The 24,200-nt window shown below is 42.2% G+C and overlaps 1 protein-coding gene across 1 annotated transcript in view; it reads left to right on the top strand.

Moving 5' to 3' along the window:
• LOC120565855 (glycine receptor subunit beta-like) overlaps nt 1-24,200 on the top strand; it is a 123,587-nt gene that overhangs the window by 23,397 nt on the left and 75,990 nt on the right. The window contains exon 2 of the mRNA XM_039811914.1: nt 17,484-17,607. Coding sequence (XP_039667848.1) covers nt 17,489-17,607 — 119 coding nt within the window. The 5' untranslated portion in view covers nt 17,484-17,488. The remainder of the gene's footprint in view (nt 1-17,483; nt 17,608-24,200) is intronic.

Here is a 24,200-nt window from a genome sequence, read left to right as displayed (position 1 = left end):
AAACCAGCTTGCACACCTGTGGAGAAATGAAGTGCCGTTTCTTCCCCTTCTTCTCTGCCTTGGAGCCTCGATCAGGATTGATCCCAAAGAAAACTCTGAGAAAAAAATAATAATAATAGTGAGATGCAGACAAAGTTTGCACGTGTAGTGTGGCTTGACAGGAGTGGAGCAGTTCAATAAAATCATACATTTGTTTTCTTCAATATGCCCCTATGTGTGAACCTCTCTATCATTCTAGTTGACCATCTGTCTAGTACCCAATGTTGTTGTGGTGCTGGTGCCAGTGGCTAAGCTTATCTCTTCCTTTGTCTTTTCAAGACACATGCATTCACACTGCGCATATACAGAATGTTTGCAAGGGCGAGAAGTCTGCTTATCACCAACACATGACAGCATGCATCCTCAACATGTGTGCAGGGATATTATAAATGCACAGAACACAGAAGGGGATAGAAAACACAGTTGACATCGTCCTATCAAAAGGTGTAACAGCACATTTGAACACGGACTGTCCTGGGGGTTACTCAAACATGGAGTGGAGCAACTGTGACATTCAGTGCATGTTACACATCAAAGTATTAACATTTGGGCATGAATCCAGCATGTATTATTTTTTAAATGAATATGTTTAGTCTTTGCTTCTGGAGGGGGTCCCTGGAACAACATATTTTGAGGTTGGAGTCTGCAGCCAAATTTCAAGCAAATTTCAGATGGCACTTAGAGGCTTTTGCATCAGAACTCTTCAAATTCAGATCAGCACAGTGAAGCACATTCACTTTTCAGATACCTTCAAATAAGCAATCTGCTTTGGGCTGCATGGGCCACTCTCTTTGGGCTGCAATGTTTTCCTCACTGCTTTTTTCACTTTAGGGAATGGAAAGTCTTATAATGCACAGGGGAAATCTGATTCTACTTAATCATCACCCCTTTTAATTATTGCCATTTTCAGTTGTATGGTAACGTAACACAGCGAGCTATAACAATACACACACGTGGCTAATTTACACACACGCGCGCGCGCACGCCCAACTTATGGACTAACTAAAAAAAAACAAAAAACAAATAAACTTATGGGCTAACTTTAGCTGGGCAAACGGGCCGTCGTCCACCCACGCTTCAAAATAACGCAAAATGCACACATTCAAATGTTACCATGAAACACACACGGCTACCAACTGACTATCGAGACCAAATTTCATGTACGAGGAGGAACAAAAAAATGGCTTTTGACGTACTTATGAAGCGCAGGCGGCGGGCTAATGCTAGCGCAGCTAGCAGCAAACGTCCACTCACGCTTCAAAATTAAGCGAAACGCACACATTCAGATGTGGACATGAAACACACACGACTACCAACTGCCTATCGAGACCAATTTAATGTACGAGGGGGAACAAAAAATGGGCTTTTGACGTACTTATGAAGCGCAGGCGGCGGGCTAATGCTAGCGCAGCTAGCAGCAAACGTCCACTCACGCTTCAAAATTACGCGAAACGCACACATTCAGATGTCGACATGAAACACACACGACTACCAACTGCCTATCGAGACCAATTTAATGTACGAGGGGGAACAAAAAATGGGCTTTTGACGTACCTGGTACTTAGGAAGCGCAGCCGACATGCCAATGCTAACGCAGCTAGCAACAAAGGTCCCGTGCTCAGCTGCGAGCCACACTACCCTGTATAGCTCCGGTTGGAATGCTGCTAAAAACCTAGAAACCTTCGAGACAAAATTAACCAACTAATAATTTGTCCTACATTTCATGGGGGAAAGGCGACTGTCTAACGAGGGGTGCCAGAACAGAACGCCCCGCCATGTACACGGTAAATGAACAAAAGAAAACGTGCTTATCATGTGTTTAACATGTTTAACTTAATATATTTTGTTTGAGAGGTGGTACTCCATTCCTATTTTCATTACACACAACCAACCTGTTTCCAACTTTCCATGTGACTCGCAGAACTTCAGGCTGGCACTGACCGCACTGAGTGTAATGGCGTCGGAAAATTCTGGCTGGGGGAGAAAATTCTACCCATACTGCCTTGTGCAACAGCAAACTTTCCGTATTTCGCAAAACGGAGCGAATCCGTAGCAAATCCACGGTAAAGGGACCCCTAAATTTACGGATTTTTTTAACAGTGTAAACTTTTTATTGATTTTGAATCGGAGGGATTTTAACTGCGATTTGTCTGATTTAAAAACTTATTCTGTACAGAACACATGTTGTGTGGCTGATAGTGTTGTTTAGAAGTCAGAGAGACTAAATCTGTTCAGATTACAGATCATCTACAGTGTGTTGTTAATTAAAATCAGCAACAGATCGCATGTAGAGAATTTTGACAGCTACTCTGTCATAATAAAAACAACTGGAGACTGTGTACAAGCTGATATATGGGTCTGATAAGATTTTATTAAATCGGAATTGGACCACAGTGTTTCTGTCACTTCCTGTTCAGCCTGAAGGCTGCTGGAAACGGCTGGAAACTGTCCGACTTGAGAGCGGATTTTTGTCACCGCCCCCGGCTGCTGCCACCTGCTCTCGTCCACTTTACAGGCGAGGCGCAGTTCATCTCGAACGAGCCTACTAGCAGGCAGGAGCAGGCAGGAGGAGGGAAAAGAGAGACACAGAGAGAGGCAGGGCCAACAGAGAAACACACAAAAAAGAACTAGAAAACTGGAAACAAAAACCCCAACCACAACACCTCTGGTATTTACAATTTTGAGGGAAAGCGGCAGATTATTCCACAATGTTATACCTGTATAGAAAAATAACTTCTAGCTGCATTGTTGACTCTGGGCACTTTACAAGAATGGACACTGGCCCTAGTATTGTGATTATGCTGTTTATGAACCATTTTTAAATGGGAATGTAGATATTTGGGAGCAGAGCCATTAATGACATTATACATATGATGAACTTTAACTGCTCCACTCTAACATGTAACATAAATAGCTTCAGCTGGCTAACGTTAGCTGTCAACCTCCCGACTAATGGTTACCGCTAGCTAGTGATCTAGCAAGGATTATCCCTTCAGACCACAGTGGACTTCAGTGGATTCTCCATCCAAACTCCCGACTGGTCCTTTGTCTGCCACGACTACCGGACTCTTTCAAGTACATGTACTCCCTGTCTCCGCCGATCACTTGGTAGCTTTGAGACACCCGGTCAGCAGTTTGCTTACGCCGGCTAGCTTCTGTTAGCTTCCACCTTCTGATGGCTTGCCGAGCACATCTGTTCGCTGTAGAGCTCTTTTAGCCCTGTTCCCAGCTCAAGCAAATAACACTTACAGCTAACGTTAGTGTTGGCCACTAACTCTCTGCACTGCTGAAAATGGTGCTCTTAAAATATTCCTCACTGCAACTTCTCAGCGTCATCTGCTACGTCGCTCCAGCTTGCATTGCAGACATAAAATCCCTCGGACTCCTACGTCATTCTTGTTATGTGCACTAAGAGATGCAAGTTTGTTTAGTCCGATCATGCCATCCCTACCATACTGTCTGAACGACGCTCCACCCCACAGCATTGTCGTCATCACAACAAACCACACATGCAGTCTGGTAACCTAACCACCCCCTCTTGCTCAGCATCCACAAACAATACTGCTTCATTTATGATGCAAAACGCCAGCTACATTAACAACAAAGCACTTCTTATTCATGACATCATTATAGAAAAGAAAATACACTTTCTCTGCTTAACTGCAAATCAAGCAAAATCAAGAGGATTACATGACACTAAACCAAGCCACCCCACCGGCTATATTTACATCCAGAAGCCCCGCTCCAAGGGCCGTTGTGGTGGGTTGGCTGTAATACACCGAAAGGACTTCCTGGTCTGGAATGCCTTCTTCCTAACTTATATACTGTCCCCCTAAAACTTCCACCACCTATCGGAGCTACTCACCTCTGTCTGCTCCAGGGGGCTGTTTCACAAAAGCAGAATTTCTAAATCCAGGATAACCGATAAAGCGAGGCTTGACCTAGTTTAATCTGTGCAGCCTGGCTTGGTGCGTTTCACGAAGGCCAAACCAGGCTGAGGAGGAGCGACTAGGTCTCTTTCACTCTGTTTCTCCCTCTCTCTCATGGGCTAAAATATAAATGACTTGCTTTTAATGCAAAGTGTACAACTGTTCGTTGGCAAATGACAAGTGACTAATTGAATGGTTTCAGTTAAGAGCAGTAGTTCGTAAATGTATATTTTTAGATATATCATTCAGTCGGTTCACTATTATTTGCCACGCTTTTTCTCACGTGTTTTTTTTTAGAGGACAAGTTTTCTTCTTTACATATTATATGATTTGCTCCCTCGTATACTGTATATGGACATAGAAAAGAAAGACACTGAAGAAATTGGACTCTAAAATCTAGAAACTATGAAGGGAATTAAGTGATACATTTCATGCACACTGTAAAATTCATCAGTTATTTCCCCCAAGCTAAATATAAGGTCAAAAACCATTGAGGTGTCCTCTCTCTCTTGTTACATGACATGAATGTACTGTAGTCTACACTATATAGTTACTGGTCCAGTGAACTAAGACTATAATTTGGCAGGATTGTACAATTAGGATATGGTCTTCAAATTATACAATCCTCCCAAATTATAGTCCCAGTGTTTTGTGAAACTAAAAGGATATGATACAAATAAGAGCAAGTAAATAAATTACAAATAAAGTGCATGGGTTTATGCAAAATATTAACTAGATGCTCAAATGATAAATACAATAGGCTACAATGAAGCCAATGTTCACATTAAATTCACAAGTTGCTGACCCGTGTTAACAAACTCATAACCCAAGAAACATTGCAAATATAATTTAACACTTTGCATTACAAGTTCACTTGAATAACTGAACATGTTGAATAAATGTCACTTAAGGATTTCATACCTTGCTCCACTTCCCAAGGGTGCAAAGCTAGCAGTCTACTTAGCTGTCCATTAGCCCCTTGCAGGTAGTTCACCAACAGACTTAACACGAGCATATAGTACGTTCAAAAAGTAATCCAAAGCGAGGACATACACATAAGCTTCAGTAAAACAGTGAGAACAATTTTGAGTTTACATGCTGTATAGTACATGTGGTGTATGTTTTATGCAAAAGAGCAAAAAAATACAGCTCTCGTCTAGCAAGGTTTGCTACGCGCTGCAATCTTTTTTTTTTTTCTTTGCAGCTTCCTCCTGTTCCGTGTGATTTCAAAATAAAAGTCTCTTAAACTATAGTCACTTACACTCCCACCAAATAATGTAATGGTGAATGAAGTAAGCATGAAAATGAACAATGAATCAGTCATGATTTCTAGGCCACCTTAGTACACACAAAAACAGAAAAATCCCACATAAGAGGAAACAAAACAGATAACCCAAACATGTCTGACGCAAGTGGTTTGTGTTGGAAATTATTTACTGAGCTTCAAGTAGTAAGACAAGTTTTTGGATAGGTCGTTCTATAATTGAGGCTTTGAAAGTGTAGTGTCCCTTTCCCGTCAGATTCCGATCTCCTACTAGTACCTTGATGCGACGAACCAACCCATCACTTCCTTCTGTGACGCCACTCATTTCTTGCGAGCATGTCATCTTTGATGATAACTAGGTCATTTACCTTTAGATTCCGCCAAGGTAAGTGCCACTTTTGTCTTAAGGAAACGTTCAGGAGGTATTCTCTTTTCCACCTGCTCCAGAACTGCTCGACAAGGTATTGTACCCTGCGCCACCTTTTTGCAGCATATAAATCAAACAAACTCAGACAATCAGACAAACTTCCCAGGCGGTGGCAAAGCAACTTTGGATTTCATCAAGACAAGGTGATTTGGACAAATTTGGACAAACATGTGAAGATTAGCCCTTCTTAATGACAAATGGGCCAAAGCAGTCCATCCCACAGAACGTAAAGGGGGCTGAATGTTGGCAGCGTTCCTTTGGAAGGTCGGACATTTTTTTGTTCCTCTGTAGGTCGTCTAAGCCTTCGGCATTTTATACACCTGTGAACAAACTTAGCAATAGACTTACTCCCTCCAAGGATCCAAAAGCCATTAGTTCCATCAATGATTTCGTCCCTGATGACAGATCTGGGCATGGTAATGAGCTATAATCAACTCAGTGATGTGGCTGTCTCTTGGGAGGATAATGGGGTGCTTTAGTTCTTCACTGAGGGCTGACTCTTTCAGTCTCCCACCAACACGAAGCAGTCCTTCATCTAGAATGGGGTCTAGGCAAAGAAGAGGACTTGAACTTGGGAGACACTTGCCCTTGTGACTTGTTTGAAGTACATTTATCTCTTGAGAGAAGGCTTGTTGTTGGACCAGCTTAATCACAACTTCAGCAGCTCTCTTACGTTCTTCAATAGACACACAGTCAACATGTTATGAGGTTTCCTTAGATCCAACTATCTTGATTCTTGCAACCACTTTGACGAGCTTTGTCCAGGAGGAAAACCGGTTCAGACGGCTTAGGATATCACTTGTTTCACTGACTTGGATTAAATATTTGAACTGCCTTGACTTCTGGATCTCCGACAAGCAATTCAGTTGAGGGTTTAGGTGGCAAGAGCACTTCTTGTTCCCACAGAAATCTGGGCCCGGATAACCAGTTAGATGAAGCGATTTCTTCTGCGTTAACACCTCTTGAAGCGTGGTCAGCCGGGTTTAGTGTTTGTGGCAACATAGTGCCATTGGTTGGGATCTATACTTCCTCTTATCAGTTGAATAAACAAACACAAACACGTGGAACCTTCGTGCTTCATTGCAGATGTATGCTAGCACCACCTGAGAGTCAGTCCAAAAAAATTCTTTATCAATTTTCATCTAAAGTTCTGTATGACACTCATTCTGGCTGTGGTGACAGCAGCTTAGAGTTCCAATCTTGGGATACTTAAGATCTTTGATGGAGCTACTCTGGATTTTGCCATTACAAGACTGCAATGGATCTCACCTTTGTTGTTTGTGTACCTTAGGTAGGAACACACGCCATATCCTGTACTGCTGGCATCTGCAAAATGTAGTTCAATCCTTACAATGGTACCGAAGTTGTGAGGGACATTACATTGGGGTATACTAATCTCCTTTAACCTTCTGAGACCATCTTTCCACTCCTCCCACCGTGACTGAAGGCCTACAGGAATGGGATCATCCCATCCAACACCTCTGCGACACAGCTCCTGCAGGATACATTTCCCTCTCAGGGTGAATGGAGCTACGAGTGGATCATAGAGAGAGGCGACAGCTGACAAGATACCATGGCGAGTTGGGGGGTGGTCTTTGGCATCGCCGAAGAGGTGAACTGTCATTCTATATTCTTGAGGTTCTGCTTCCAACTGACCTCCCTCCCACCAAAGGAACTTCAGGTAATTACGGCATTAAGGTAAGACAGAGAACTGATGAAATATTTTCTCAATGTCACAGATCACAGCAACAGCTTCTCTTCTAAACCATAGAAGAACTCCCACTAGAGAGTTGATCAAATCAGGGTCAGTTAGTAGTGTGTCATTCAAAGAGATCCCATTAAACTTAGCAGAGCAATCAAAAACAACTCTAGGTTTATGGGCTTTCTGGGGTGATATACCCCATGATGCGGAATGTACCACACAGTTTCTCTCTCAGCGTATGCGGGGGCTGGTTCTGCATCACCTCTGTCCATGATGTCTTTCATGAAGGCTGTGTAGTGGTCATAATATTGTTTGTTTGACTTCAACCTTTTCTTCAGATGTTTATCTGTCCTGTCTGTCCAAATGGGGATTGGTCGAACCTATGATGCTCCAGCCTAATGCAGTCCTTTGCGCAAAAGGTTCATTTTCACTACCTGTTATGACCTCTAGGGGAGCCAGTGCCGACGGGCAGTCATAACCAATCAGTAGTCCCACCTCACAGTCTTGCAATGGTGGCAACTTGTTTCTTAAGTGGGTCAAATGAGGCCACTGGAGTGCTGTGCTTTTAGTGGGAATGCGTGACTTATCGACTGGAATTAAGTCTCGCGTATAGGCCTGTTTTACTGTGATGTACGTTTCAGAGTTCAGTCCCCTAACCTGTAGACCACTAACAGTCTTACTTGCTATTACTGTATTGGCAGCAGTCATGGTGCTTAACTTGAGTTGTACCAAAAGAGTGGTCACACTGAGTCCAGCAGCTAGATCCTCCAATATGAAAGTAGAGTCAGTCTGTGTATCAAGCAGTGCACAAGTGAGAATTTCCTTCTCTGGTGCTGTCGTCGAAGACACAAGAACTGGGACAATGCTAGAGGTGGCTGAGGCACGTTGTGTCAAAGCAAAGGATGTAACCCTGTGCGTTTCCTCATTCCTATGTTCTCCCATAGCTCCAGAGTCCTTTGTGGCTATTTCATTTGAGTTTATCTTTCCTTCTATGTGCAGGCATGTAGGATGACGTCGACCACATGTGTTGCAAGTGTGCCGCCTTTTACACTCTTTGGTAATGTGCCCCTTTCTTAGGCAACCGAAGCAAAGGTGATGTTAATAAATGAATGCCCTTTTATCATCCATGGATTTTGCCAGTTTACTGGACAACACAAATTGTGTGCTAATAATGCCAATTTATTGAATCCTTTATTGTTAAAGGGGTGATAGAATTATTATATAGGGTATTTCACACTGTTCCTTATGGTCTCCTAATGGGGTATGTAACATTGGTTGGGCTGAAAATGGCCTGGTTGATATTTTATTGGCCCTTATTCTTCCTTGTGTTTTGGCCCTATTTGTAACAAGAGCTTTTCTTCCAAATATGGTATGCTCATGAAAATTTAGATGAGCTGCACGATGATTGGTTGAGCGAATCCCCCATACACACACATTAGAGACGCGCACTGATTGGTTGAGTGAATCCCCATACACACACATTAGAGACGCGACAGAATCACATATTCCAGACACTACAATGTTTCGTTTCCAAATTCACTTCTGAGACTTTTTTATGCAAGAAATCAACTATATAAAGTTCAAATATGGTCCGTTTTACGAAAATTGATGGCTAATTTCAAATTTGGTAAGACATGTCGGACTTTAGGAGCTCCACACAGTCTGACGAGAAAGCGGCAGCCTGTTGGGCTCCATACCCAGGGCAAAGTCACCCTTTGTGGATTACTGCAATACGGGGCTGCGCGGCAGGCTGCTGGCATAACTACAGAGCTGCCAACTGTCACGCATTGGCCGTGAGACACACGCATTTGAATAGTTTCACACGCTCACACCCCCGATTTCTCACGCTTGAAGTGTCAACCCGGTCGCAAAATTACGAATCCCACTATGACCATGCCAAGACCCGCCCTACAAAGGAGCTTGATTGGTTGGGGTTAGGCATTTCATCTTGAGTGGTTAAGGTTAGGATAGCTGATTGGTCAAGGGATAGGACCAGCATGGACGACTGGCCAATAGTAGTGTGTGAATGCTATTGAAGGGCGGGTCTTGGCGTGGCCATAGTGGGAAAACATTTTTGCAACCCAGTCGGTCAAATGCCTGAAAGATGAGTTTATCTATAGATCTACCTGTCGAACCGCTCGTGGTCGACTAGTTATGCTTTCAGAGACGGTGAGGGGGTTCAAGAGCGCTCCCTGTCTGGAATTTTTGAAATGTCGCAAATGTGAGAACATTTCTTCACGAGCCATCCCAGGCGCATTCCCCCGGCTTCAGGTATGCTTTGAGTATTACAGACCCGTCCGTCGCTTTGTGTCCACTCTCTCTGTAAAAATAGAGGTGAGCAGCACGGCTGGTAAGTGTAGCAACTTCAGTTAATTTTAGTGGGCTCGCTCTGCTGTGGGCAGTGACACGTTGCATCCGTGCTCTACCTCTGATGAAGAGCAACGTACAGCCACCTCTAAATTTTGTCAGAGACCAGAAACCCAAATGGGCCTCTGTGTCTGTCAGACGGTCTGAATGAGATTAGAGTCCGGATCGGGCCGAATCTTTCTGTGTCCGACAGAGCCGTATCCGAACCCGGCCTGAGCACAATATGCATTAAGAAATTTGTGTCCGAGCCCGACCCGAGCCCGACACAGTTAAAATCAAATTTTTTTCCCCTCATACTAATGACACATGTAGGCTACGTTTGCGGAAAGCTTTTATTAAGCAACTGTAGGATGGCATTCAGAAATGTCGACAGATGAGCGCATCAGCGCACACGGGGAAACAAGCGCACGTTAATCAGCTATTAACATGTTCAATGGGTTAACCTTTCCTGATCGCTTTGTTTCCGACCGTGATCAGAAAACCAGGAGAGACTGGTTACCTCCTGGGCCGACGTTATAACATGAATAACCACTAACTCTGCTCCGGTTGCATGATCTACAACACGCATGCTTCCTCTTTCTCTAGCTATCTCTTTTCTGCCCACTTACCTCACACACTCACACACACCCACTCACACACACACACACACACACACACGCACGCACGCACGCACGCACGCACGCACTGTGCTCTCTTAAAAGGAGCCGCAACATAATTTTACAACAAATGCGCTGATGTGACCGAGCCCGACCCGACCCCGACCATAATTTCTAAATATCTGTCCGAACCCGGCCCGGCCCGTCGGGTACCGTCGGGACACGTCGGCCTCGGGTCGGGTATCCATGCCTTAAATGAGATACTACCATATCAGCGGAGCAATAACATGCACAGCAGACTATATTACAACTCTCCAAATTTCGGAGAACACAGATGGGAGGAGTCATATTTTGAATGTGCACAAAGTTGTAAACATGAGCAGAAATCTGATGTAACACATCTGAGCTATTGAAGTCCAGGGGTTTATAAATTAATTAAAATGAATTAATGTATGGTTCACATGAATAAGTGCCACATGCACATTTAAAGAGATTTACTTCCCCAACAAAAGACGCAAAAGAGGAGGAAAGAGTAAATTGTTGACTCAGAGAGATGACGTTAAATTAGAAAAAGTTGATCTACTAGACTAGAGAATAGTTGAAAGTAATACAGAATGCCTGAGGGCCTTATTTTTCTATATTTTCAATTGTTTCCAGCATAAATTGATGTAGTAAAGGGTAGAAATAGGTACATAAAAATCCAGTGTTTAATGCTCAAAATTATATGTCTCCTCACAAAATCTGGAAACAAAACCTATGCCATTTGGTGGCCAGGCCATGCAGCTGTGACTGGTCCAGATGTTTGTGCCAGCTCACCGGGGGGTGGGGGGGGGGATACTGGGAAACTTTGGGTCACTATTGTGCTTCTCTAACCTCTGTGCATCTCTAAATGTAACTGTAAATAATTAATTAAATGTTTCATAAAATGGACCCATGGGCACAGAGGACGAGGGCCAAACATTACTGGGTCATTACTGCCCCATAACAAATCACAATTTAAACCCTGACAGTAATGATGCTGAATGAGCCAAAGAAATTTGCTTTGTACGCAGCAAAATTTGGGTTCGCCCCACCAAATCTCACTACAAGGTTTTGGGAAAAGTTGGCAGCTCTGTAACTATAATATATTTATAGTTTGAATTTCATCACGGCACTTCTATCACAGCTACCCCAAGGTCTTACAAAGCTAACTGTTGTGTCCGATTTGAATTTAAGGTATTTTTATGAACTGAGGGGTCTTGTTAGGAGGAGCAGCTAGCTAGCTATATGTCCCATTCAATACAATGGGGAAATATCGCAGCTAGCTAGCTACACTTTCGGCATAACTATAGTATATTTACAGTTTGAATTTCGTCACGCCACTTATATAACATCTACCCCAAGGTCTTACAAAGCTAACGTGTCCGTTTTCAATGTAAGGCATTTTTATGAACGTCAGGCGTTTTGTTAGGAGGAGCAGCTAGCTAGCTATATGTCCCATTCAATACAATGGGAAAAGATTGCTGCTAGATAGCTACACTTTCGGCATAACTATAGTAGCTATATTTACAGTTTGAATTTCGTCACGGCACTTATATCACAGCTATCCCAAGGTCTTACAAAGCTAACAATGGTGTCAGATTTCAATTTAATGAATTTTTGTGAACACTAGCTAGGGGTTTCGTTAGCTGCGACTGTCCCTTCAATCCTATGTGTACAGATTGTGGCTAGTTAGCTTCATTTTCGGCGTAATTAGAGTATATTTACAGTTTGAATTTCGTCACGCCACTTATATAACCTCTACCCCAAGGTCTTATAAAGCCAACAATGGTGTCCAATTTCAATTTTATAAATTTTTGTGAATTTCAGACTTTCCAATCAACCACAGGTTATTGCTCCCTCCCCTGCTCATCTGCCTCAGCGCTGCCTCTCCTCCTTCATGGCTGTGGACAACCATCTAGTGACCAAGCTGGTCACAAAAGCAAAGGCTTCCACCTGTTCCCTGGATCCAGTGCCTACAGACCTGGTCAAAGCATGTCTGCCTGTCCTGTGTCCCATTTTTTTAATTTATTTGTTTATTTGTCAGGGACAATGCAGCACACATTATTACATACATAATTATTACAGTCAAAGCCATAACAATATGTGTAGATGTGTTGCATAAAGGTTTCTAGCCAATAGGCTAATTTGCAACCCCAGTCCATGGTCAAAAGATAATCCAAATATAATTTTTTTTTTGTAAGAACTACATAGTGTGTTACACAATCGTGCAGCAGATACATTGTATACTAATATATTACATAAAAATGTCACAGATTCATGACCACATTACACAAAACAACACATCACACAAACCCCAAGCACCCAGCTGCTCGCACCCGTTCACCTATACCCACCCTTATAGTGAGGGGCCTGGGCCGCTACATATTTACCTCCCATACCCAGACTCTGACCCGCGGGGTGAACCTTGGGAGCCATGCGCAAACTGCCAGGCATCTAGCACAGACAATACATTACAACAGGGACAACAGAGTGTGTGCATGTGTGTGTTTACGTGCACCTGCTCCTGCATTTATGGACCTAACTCAGTGGCTACATGTTTGTTTTTCTTTCAGCCAGTGTTTCACCTTTCTATTAAATGTTTTCAGTTTGGTTTGTGTTTTGTTGGTAAATCATTCCAAAAATGGGTCCCTATCACTGGTTTTGTGTCCCTCTGCTATGCAGTTGCCACCCACTCCTCCCCTAGTGGCCACTCTCCTTATATTTGTTTTTGTCACAAAAGGACATTTGCGCATTTAAAAGTCAGTTTAAGAAAGAGAGCTTAATAAAGCTATCACAACTTAAAAGCTTGTATTTCTGTACAATCAAACAGTGGTGCCACATTGTTGGTTTCTGATCCATTATTTTCAGTGCCTGTTTGTATAATGACTGTTTGGGCTTGGCCCCATACAGTAGCACAGTAGGATAAGTGAGAGAGTATCATGGCATGAAAAAACAGTAAAGCTGCCTTGACAGGTATGTGATGCCTTATCATTCTGAAACAGTTCAGGTTTGTCCGGACAGTCTTACAGTCTTGTTAATGTGTTTATTGAATTTATGTTAGGAATCCAGAATAATACATACAAATTGTAATTCCTCAACTTCCTCTATAGCCTCTTGGTCTATTTTGATAGTACACTTGGCTTTCCCTCTTATAGAGAAGCACATAGATACAGTCTTTTTGACATTGAGCATCAGATGGTTGTCTTTAAACCAATGGGATATGCCCTCCATTTCCTTGGTCAGGGTCTCTGCTGCTGCACTTGGTGTCCTAGCTGATGCATAAATTACTGTATCGTCAGCGTACATTTGACAGTTGGCTGACTGACAGCATGTTGGTAAATCGTTTATATATAAACTAGAGAGCAGAGGCACCAAGATGGAGCCCTGTGGGATACCCATTGTGGATTGTAGTGGCGTTGAGAGTTCAGTGTTTTTTTTAACACGTTGCTCTCTATGCTCCAGAATATGATGCAAACCAGCCAATAGCATGTTCAGAGAAGTTGAAGGTGGTGAATTTATTCAAGAGTATATTGTGGTTCATGGTGTCAAAGGCCTTTAAACACAACTCCCACAACATTACCCTTGTCCAACTTATTCTTGATGTTCTCGGTAGGGTAGCAGTTAGCCATTTCTGTACCCTGGTCTAAATCCAAACTGTTTTGAGTTGATAAGTTTGTTGCTTTGCTTGAAAATTGGGGTAATGATGGCTTGTTTCCAACTTTTGGAAAGGTTTACCAGGTGGGTTACAGGTTTAACCAGGGCAGAGCAGTGAGTTCTGATAAAGGCAGTGTCCAACCCAAACACATCCTTTGCCTTCGACTTATTTAGTTTATTAATGATTTTATGTACTTTTTCCTGACTGACTTCCTTAGTTTGGAAAAGCTGTATGGTCTGTGATAGGGTTGCTGGTTCAAAATTCTCAGCAAGCTCCTCCGCTGACTGAATAAAGAAGTTATTGAATGAATTTGCAATAGCTGAATTGTTAGTACTGGTAACTCCATTCACTTCCAATTCTGTTATTGTTTTTTGTTGACTAGGCTTGAGTTTAGTAAGGCTGTTGAGGTTGCTTCCATAGATGCGCTGTTTCCTTCAGATTCCTCAATCAGTTGCATAAAATAGGCTGTCTTTGCTTTACGCAGTTCTCTGACTACTGCATTTCTCAATCCTTTAAAGATGAGGAGATCGGTATTTGTTTTGGAGAGCAGCAATTTTTTTCAATGCATAGTCTCTTTTTTTTTTTTTCATTAGCTGACGAGTGTCATTGTTCAGCCATGGTAAGGAGACTTTTCGTTGCGTACCTTTGAATGTCTTAGTGTATTTCCCAATCAGGTTTGTGGGTTTTTTCATCAGGGAGTTAGAAAAATTTTCTAAATCATTCAATTGTAGAACGTTATTCCAGTCTAATTTGTTTAGATCATTTTCAACTTGTGTCAGCTTATTTTTGGGGATACCTGGGTTCCCTGGTTTACTTTCGTTCGCGAATTTTGGTAAACGCTGTTTAGTGAGTTTTTGGACAGCCATGGTCATATTATGATCAGAGAGCCCCGTTAGTAGATTGTACGTTTTGAACATTCGCTCAGGTCTATCATAGTTTTACTCGTTCTCGTAATCCTTGTCGGGCCCTTCATCATCTGCTGAAGACTGTGTTTTGACATCAGCCTCTTTAAGTTTTTTTCTACAGCTTTTCTCTAGCCAGTTAATATTAAAAATAATAAAAAAAGATGGATTCGGTGTGACTATTTACATATTTTAAAAGTTTGTCTAGGTTATCATAAAATGAAACATCATGGGATAGCACTACAATTAGACTACAGTTAAAATTCATCTTGGGGGATAACACAACATTCAAAGCCAAACATTCTAATGGTATATCCAGTTTGATTTCATTACATTTCAGATTGTCTCTAACATAGAATAGTACTCCCCCCGCCTTTGTCAGATGTTCTATCCTTTCTGTGACAAGTGTAACCGGGAACATTAATCATGTTGGTCAGGATGTTACTGTGCAGCCAAGTTTCGCTCAATGCTAAAAAACATCTAAATTAGAATCAGTTAGCAGATGTTGAATCTGATCACATTTTTTGCAATATACTCCGAATGTTCAAGTGTCCACCCAGAATGCCCTTACGTTTAGACATAGGCTCCCATATTACCCTTGCGTGATTTACAGTCTGAAAAAATCTGTATTGTCGTGGTTTTCTTACTGATTGGATACCATTGTCACCGTGTGGAATTCCTGTTACCTCGGGGAAGACGTCTGTCCCTCCAGAGCTCAGTTGCCACCCGTGCAGTCCACCTGTTGGTGCACCCTCTGGGGAAAGGTTAGTAGATGGGCCTGGGTTTAATTGCACGTCCCCAGACAATAGGATCAGAGTCAAAAGAACATTGAAACCATGCCTCTTCGCTGGTTGTCCTGCTTGCTTGGCATGCCGCGACGGGGGAACTCAAATTGTTTGTTGTTCAAGCAGATGGCAAGGTTGTTTTGTTTGCTCGGCGTGCTGCGACGGGGGTGATCAAATTGTTTGGTGATCGAGTAGATGGCAAGGTATCCATGTCCGAATAAGTTCAATCTCGGCATTCCATTCATATTTACCGACTGTTTGTTGTGAACCTGGGACATCTGTTTGTTCGCACTTGTTGTTGACCAAGTGGTAACAGCAGAAGCCAGCAGCAAAGCAATAATGTGCAAACATTTCCGTCATCTCTATGACTGTTATTTGACTGGTTTCTTTGTTTTGTTCTTGATCCAGTAACTATTTGATTAAAAGCAAGGGCTATTCTTCCAATTAGTAGCAGAAAAAAGTTGTTACAAAGGATTGGAGTGGAGCCTGACAAACCACCCAACCCTTCAGCAGCCATCTTCTTCTTGTCCGATTTTCATGGTGGATGTTTTGTGGTGGATGTCATCAACTGCTCCTTGGAATCTGACGTAGTACCCACCTACTTTAAAATTGCCTCAGTCACCCCTATCCTCAAGAAGCCAGGTTCGGATCCGGAGGATGCAAACAACTACCGGCCAATCTCAAAGTAAAATTCTGGAAAAAGCAGTTGCCGCCCATGTCCACCAGCGTATGTCCAACCATGAGCTCTATAAACCCCTTCAATCAGGATTCAGACCGTATCATAGTATAGAGACCACCCTCATCAAAATCACAAATGATCTACTCATCACTGCTGACTCTGGACACATCAGCATACTCACTCTCCTCGTCTTTGATCTCCCATACCATTCTCCTCAACCGCCTATCCCATCACCTTGGTATCACTGGCACAGTTCTCTGCTGTTTTCAGTCTTACCTATCACACAGGAAGCACTTTGTCACCATTAGCAACTCCCGCTCCAATCCAGCTCTGGTCAATCAAAGTGTGCCTCAAGGCTCTGGGCTTGGACCCATGCTCTCCACCATCTACATGCTCCCCCTTGGTCAGATTATCTGGCAACATGGTCTCAGTTTCCACTCCTACGCCGATGAAACACAGCTCTATATTAGTACCAAACACTCAGCCCCCCTCTCCCTGGTCAACTGTCTGGATGACATCAAAGCCTGGATGTCAACCAACCTACTTAAACTGAAAAGCCATAAAACATAAAACAGCTCTTGGTTGTGGCCCCCAACGCGCTGCTCAAAGGGTTGGAGATCTCATCCTGGATGTTGATGGGTGCCCCCCCCTTTTCATGTCTTTTTTTTTTTTTTTTTAATTTTCCAAAATCCTTTTTTTTTATTTCAAAAACATCTCCAGACTCCGGCCATCACTCTCTGACTCCATGCCCTGGCCCCACAGTATCTCTCCAACCTCCTCCATCCATACACCCCACCCTGAAATCTGCAGTCCTCAGACACTTGCCTGCTCTCCATTCCCCACACCAGACTATGTACCTTTAGTGTTGCAAAAACTTATTAAACTAATTTACAAAAACAACAGAGACAGAGCTCCTCTTACAAACAATGGGGATCAGTGATTGGTTGTTAGGCACACTCAATTACTCACAAAAAGTAATTAGAATTGATGCTATGCTCTTAAGAAAAAAAAAATGGGGTCTTAAAATTTGCAAAATTTCTAAATTAGCAACACTGTTAAGATACTTGTTGAATTATGTGTTACCATGTGTTACGGCCAGCTTTTAACTCTGTTTTAGGTACCATGTCTGCTGGTTTGAGGCCGGTGATCTTGTTGCTGTCGCTGCTGTGTTATTGGAAACTGACAATGGGCAAAGAAGGAAAATCCAAGGGAAAGGCAGGCAAGCAAGTCGTCTGTCCATCGTAAGTAAATATACTTTATCTCCAAGTTCATCTCAATACGTTATCAACATTATCTTACCTATGCCATAATGCCATTACTACTGATACAAAGATAATGCAAGGATATTTTTAGTTATTTTTTATATAGGTTTTGTTTTTTTCATTGTATCTTGATGTTTTCTGCTGTATTATAATATGCATAAGCTTCAGGTTTTTGCTGTAGACAAATACTGTTTGTTTCCATTCTGTCTAACATTCTGCAATTAGTCGTATTGGCTACTTATAATAATTATAATGGAAGGTGAACGGTTGCAACAACTGACCAATCATTAAATTTGTCAATACGTGTTTGGCAATACCGAATGGTTATTGCCAAGTCACCTATTGAGGTATTCCAGATGGATTGTTCTTGTGGTTGGGACTTAATATTAATAACTATAAACTTAATTTTGTCAGGCATGTGAGTGCCAGGAAACAGGGAACTGACCTAAATGCAGACAATCCGGGCAGACAGCTTGGTGATTTATTGAAAAAGTGGAGACACATAAGCTTGCTGGCAGGGGTAGAAAATCTAAACTGAAGTAACTAATTGTTACGAGGAAGGACAGAACGGACCCAAATGCAAAGATCAACAACAAAAAGGTGGTGAGGAGAGGAGGACGTCAGGAACGAAGACACGTGGTCTAGGGAAGGATGGCGAGGGACTCGAGGACTGGGGTAGGGTAGCAAGGGTTGAGAGGGCTAAGGTAGGATGAGAGGGCAGAGGTGAAGGCAGAATGAAGCGGGGGAGAGTGGCAGGAGCAAAATGAAATACGTTCGGTCTCATCGGATTTTCTCTTGATCGATATACGGCTTATGCGATAAACGCTGATGGAAACGTTATTTGCTGAATAAATAATGAATTGCGATAAGTTTTAGGTCATTTTATGGTTGCAACCCGCAATAAAACAAAGAAGTTTCAGTTCATTTCCGCCCAGTATTTCCGCTCTGTTTGCCAAACAAAAACAGATGTAAGTGGACAAACGAGGAGACAAGATACTTTCTTAATTTAATTTACCAGAAAAATATAACAGCTATTTTAGATAGCAAAAATCTAAGAAACGCCGTCATTTATCAGGAGCTCGCGAAGGAAATGACCAACAGTTACGACAGGGACATTAAACACTTAACTTGAAAAAGCTTAACGTGGTTTAATGTATCTAAACAACGATGATCATCACCAGATTTATCATGGTTATATCTTGTCATGAACACTTAAGCCTGTCAAAAAAACTAAATCAAAATCCAACGATTATAGAAGTTATCGCACGTTAATATTTTCTTCATCAGTGGACGTATTAATATTATTAATATGGCGAGGAAAAAGCTTAACGTGGTTTGATGTACCCAAACAATGATCAATGATGACCAAATTTCTCTCTCATATTGCTCCTCATAACCACTGAAAACTGTAAAAAACTTGAACCCAAAGTCCAATTATTATGGACATTATCTGACATTAACCCTTGTGTGGTCCTTCGGGTCCCAGTGACCCGAAGGACAACACAAGAATTATGTACTTCCCTTTACTTTGTTGAGAATTGCTCTCTAAACCCTGTTTCTTTTAAAGTAAGTAAGTAAAGTTTATTTCTAGAACACATTTAAACACAGTTTAAGCTGACCAAAATGCTGTACAAACAAGAACTAAGGTGCTGTATTAACCCTTGTTTTGAGAGCAATTCTCAACAAAGTAAACGGAAGTACATAATCCTTGTGTTGTCCTTCGGGTCACTGGGACCCGAAGGACAACACAAGGGTTAAGCGTTTATGCAGCGCCTATGGAAAAAGCTTAACGTGGTTGAATGTACCTAAACAACGATCAATCATCACAAAAAAAATCCTCTTCTATATTGCTCATCATAACCACTTAAAACGGTCAAATCTAACCCAATGTCCAAATATTATGGACGTTATCTGACACATTAACGTGAGATAACTTATAATCGTTGGATTTCGATTTAGTTTTTTTGACAGGCTTAAGTGTTCATGACAAGATATGACCATGATACATCTGGTGATGATTGATCGTTGTTTAGATATTAAACCACGTTAAGCTTTTTCACGTTAAGCGTTTTAGAATGTCCCTTACGACAAGCCGTGGGACGTCCTGCGGAGTAAATGGAAGGCGCTCAAACAGCGATACACGGCTCAAAAAAGAGAGTTGTCTCGCAGCGGTGCCGGAGGGAAAATATAAGGCAAGTTCCACCTTTTTGATGAGCTGGATCAGATCCTCAGCCAAAGGCCCATCGGAGCTTAGGCTATAGCTTGGCTTCTAATATTAATAACAATTACTTTTGTCTAGCAAAACTTTGTTCGTGAAAAAAAAAGGTTCGTTTATTGCGATTCAGTGCAAAAATGAATGGAAACACCATAAAATGTCTCAAATCAATTCAATATACCAATTTAATCGCAAAACAGCATGTGACGTCATTACGCACAGGTTTTTATTCGCTTTAAAGCTGTTGGATGGAAACACACTTTCACCAGCTTTATTCGTACTGAGCTTGATTGTAGATGGCTGGCAGGTGTGCGTGGCGGGAGAGCGGTGATGGTGGAATTAGGAACAGGTGTGCGTAGTCAGCTGGCAGTAGCAGGCAGGAGGAGGGAAAACACAGGAGACACAGGAAGAGGCAGGACCAACAGAGAAACACACAAAAAAAGAACTAGAAAACTGGAAACAAAAACCCCAACCACAACAACCAAGAGTCCATTGGTAAACAGGAGACTGAAGACAGATTGGCGAGCAGTTACAGATAAGGGTTCTAGGTTTCAGGGTATAGGTGTCATTTATACTGGGGACATGTCCCCACCACTTTTTTGAAATGGTCGCATTTGTCCCCATCACTATTTAAAAACAAATTTGTTGAAAACGTTCGGAAAATAGAACAGAAAAACACCTGGTTCCAATATTGAATTAAAGCTGCAAGCAGTGTTGGACAGGCCCTTGCGCCTCTGCGCGCGGCAGGGTTACTGGCGGACGCCGCTACTTGTGGCCGTACATTTGCACGGCACTTAGACACTGCAAATCGTCACCAATGGAAATGGAACTCTATGCTGAGTTCAATGATACCTCACACAAGACTTTACCTTAAATGGGTCACCAGTTATGAAAGAGGGCGTGGCTTAAACACCAAACCATCACCAATGACAAACAAACTCTGCTGAGTTCAATGACACAAGACTCTACATCAAACGGGTCATTAGTTATGAAAAGGGGCGTGGCTAATGCATAGGGGGCGGGTCAAACCATCACCAATCAAAAAGGAACTCTCTGCTGAGTTCAATGATACCTCACACAAGACTCAAAAGCCATAAACGGGGGCGTGGCCTGAGTACGTGGGCGTGGCCGGCTCAGTATCACAATTTTTGTCATATAAGGCTGATTTCCTGTTGCCAGCGGGGTGCGCTATGACCAAAAGTCAGTTTTGGCCTGTGTCTCAGGCCTGGACTCTTGTTGATTGTGGGAAATTTCAAGCAGATATGACAATGTACACTGTAGTTACAGCCACTTTCTGTGAACAACTGTGTTAAGTTTTGTATCCATTGGAATAGCCGTTGGCAAGAAATAACTGTCACATGACTTCATGCCTTTACAGTCATGTGACTTCATGCCATGACAGTCATGTGACTTCATGCCATGACAGTCATGTGACTGCCTTGTGTATTAAGGCCAGAGTTACTTCCTGTGCATGCTAAACAACTGATGAAGGTGTTTGGATGAACACTGAAACGTCTTGTATTTTATATTTTAAATCCAGTGTTTTTAAATTAAAGCTTTGTTGAAACTACAATTACCTGGATGCATAAATTAATCTCCATATACATATTGCAGAGCATTTTGGCGAGGATAGCCTTAAAGTGCTACGGGAGTATGAGAAAACAGCAAGGAAGATGGCGGATTACAGAAACCATGTGCGCTTCAACCTAAAATGTCGGCTTTTATCTCTCAAAGGACACAAAGCAACAGGTATTTTGCAGAGAGCACAGAAACAGCTACTAAACGAGAGAATACAACAGGTTCATTTTACTCTGGATGTCTTGAAACAAAAAGACAAACAATTACATCAGAACTTGGCTATGAAACTACCAGAGGATATTTTACAGAAGGCGGCTGACTTTGTGCAACAGGCACAGCTGGCTCAACACACCACAATCAAGGAGAGACAAATCAAGAAGTTTTACTCATAATGTTCACATGCTCAAGGTTTCAACCAGAGCGCTACATGTGCGGAAGAACTAGGGGGGATTGAAGCATCCGGAAACATATCTGACAAATGGGTTAAAAACTTGTCTGATAGAGAACTCACTAAGCCGGAGATGGAGGTTTTGGCCAAAGGTTTAAACTTTGCAGTGGCGCCTGATCACATTCCTGTGGTAGAAATGATCATTGTAACCGAATCAGCCATCCGTAACAATAAGATCCCCGAGGATGAAGCTGAACAGATTCGTGCTCAAGTTGCTAACTCTTTTGAATGCTAAACCCCCACCACCTAATCTCAGTCGACATGAAAAAAAGGCTCTGGCATTGCTCAGCAAGGATGAGAACATCACCATCCTACCAGCAGACAAGGGGAGATGCTTACAAACACTGGAAAAACAAGTAGTGGTAGATCGCAGCCTATATTACCGCCTGTACCCAGGAGATACCACACCTTGTCTGTATGGTTTACCAAAAATACATAAGGAAAACTATCCCCTCACACCCATCGTCCGCAGTATTAACTCAGTCACGTACAATATTGCTAAATACCTGGCCACCATATTAGCACCACTGGTTGGCAACACTAATAATCACATACAGAATTCCAAGGACTTTGTGGACAAGGTCCAGGGACTCTCATTGGAGACGGATGAAACCATGGTGTCATACGATGTTACATCCTTGTTCACATGCATGCACTGTAATAAATTTCATGTTAGTTTAACTTGGAAATGCAATTTCCCTTGCTGCCTTGAAAATCGAAGTTCACTCAACTTGAAGACTACCTTTGTTTCAACTTAGAAATTAAAGTTAATGAGGTTGATGTAACTACAGTGTTCTAGTTTTGTTAAAGTTGTTCTTTTAGTTGATTTAACTTTGTATTACTTGGTTTAACTTCATACTTTAAGTTCAAACAAATCATTTATTTTCTTTAATAATGCAAGAAACCTTCCTTGCCTAGTATAACAGACATACCTTTCTTCTTTATTTCAACTCACACTTTCAAGTTAAAACAAAATAACCACATTTCTAGCGGAGATACCGTGGGTGGGGCCACCCCAGGGACCCGTGCAAAATAGCGGCCTCTCTGCTGATCTTGTGTCACTTGACATAAAATGGCTGCTAGTGAAGTGACACGCCGCAGATTAATGGCTGAAGAAAGCCTATTACTGCTCAATGTCTAACACTGTAATACTCCTGCTCTTCTTACCAAACGTAACAGTCACTTAACTCATGGTTACAAAAGTAAACCAGCACAAAAATTACAATTACCAGGCAACAAAACACTACATTCTAAACACACGTTTAATAAACGGAATTCATAAAGTTACATTTGTATTTCGAACAAACTGCAAACTTTTCAGCAAATTTTAACAAAACTCTATTTACCGCCTTGCATCATGGGAATTGGCCAGCCAATGAACCAGTTGCAGTCCTGACTGCAATTGGTTGATAACTTAACTTACATACCTAAGTTCAATCAACACATACATTTTTTTAAATAGTCAACCCAACGAATAAATGCAAGTTTAACTTTCAAAAACTCATAAAGTTGAGTTCAAAATCGACAACTTGTATAAGCTCGTTCAGTTAAAAATAAGAAATAAGTGGACATAACTAAATGGGTCTGTAATATTTTACAGTGTGCCAATTACATCGGCAGTAGAGACTGTGAGGGAGCGATTGTGCCAAGACCACACTTTACAAGACAGAACACAACTTAATCCAGATCAGGTGGGCTCATTGTTGGAGCTATGTTTGAACACCACCTGTTTTAAATACAAGGATGTCTTCTATAGACAGAAGCATGGCTGTGCGATGGGCTCCCCCGTGTCCCCCATTGTAGCCAACCTCTACATGGAGGAAGTGGAGAGGAAGGCATTAGTGACCTACAAGGGAGTTCCTCCGAGCCACTGGTTCAGGTACGTGGATGACACATGGGTGAAAATCAAGACCTAAGAACTCAGTCCCTTCACAGACCATATAAATTCAGTGGACAACCACATCAAGTTCACAAAAGAGGAGCTGAGGGAAAACCAACTCCCTTTCCTGGATTGTGGGATAAGTTTGGAGGAAGGGGGAGAGCTCCAGGTGGAAGTTTATCGGAAGCCAACCCACGCTGACCAGTACCTAATGTTTGATTCTCACCACCCTCTACAGCATAAACTGGGGGTTATTCGTAATTTGCAACATTGGGCGGAGACTGTGCCTACAAATTGGGAGGCCAGGGATAAGGAACAAAAACATGTAAAACACGCATTAAAACAGTGTCACTATCCTGAGTGGGCGTTTGTCAAAACACACAAGAACCCCCGAAAAGTTTCAGAACCAAATCATAAGGTCAGAAGAAGCCATGTTGTTATCCCATATGTCG

Source organism: Perca fluviatilis, chromosome 1 (genome assembly GCF_010015445.1).
Source record: "Perca fluviatilis chromosome 1, GENO_Pfluv_1.0, whole genome shotgun sequence".
Lineage (NCBI taxonomy): Eukaryota > Metazoa > Chordata > Actinopteri > Perciformes > Percidae > Perca > Perca fluviatilis.
Note: the sequence above shows the minus strand (reverse complement) of the source record. Positions and strands in the feature narration are given on the sequence as shown.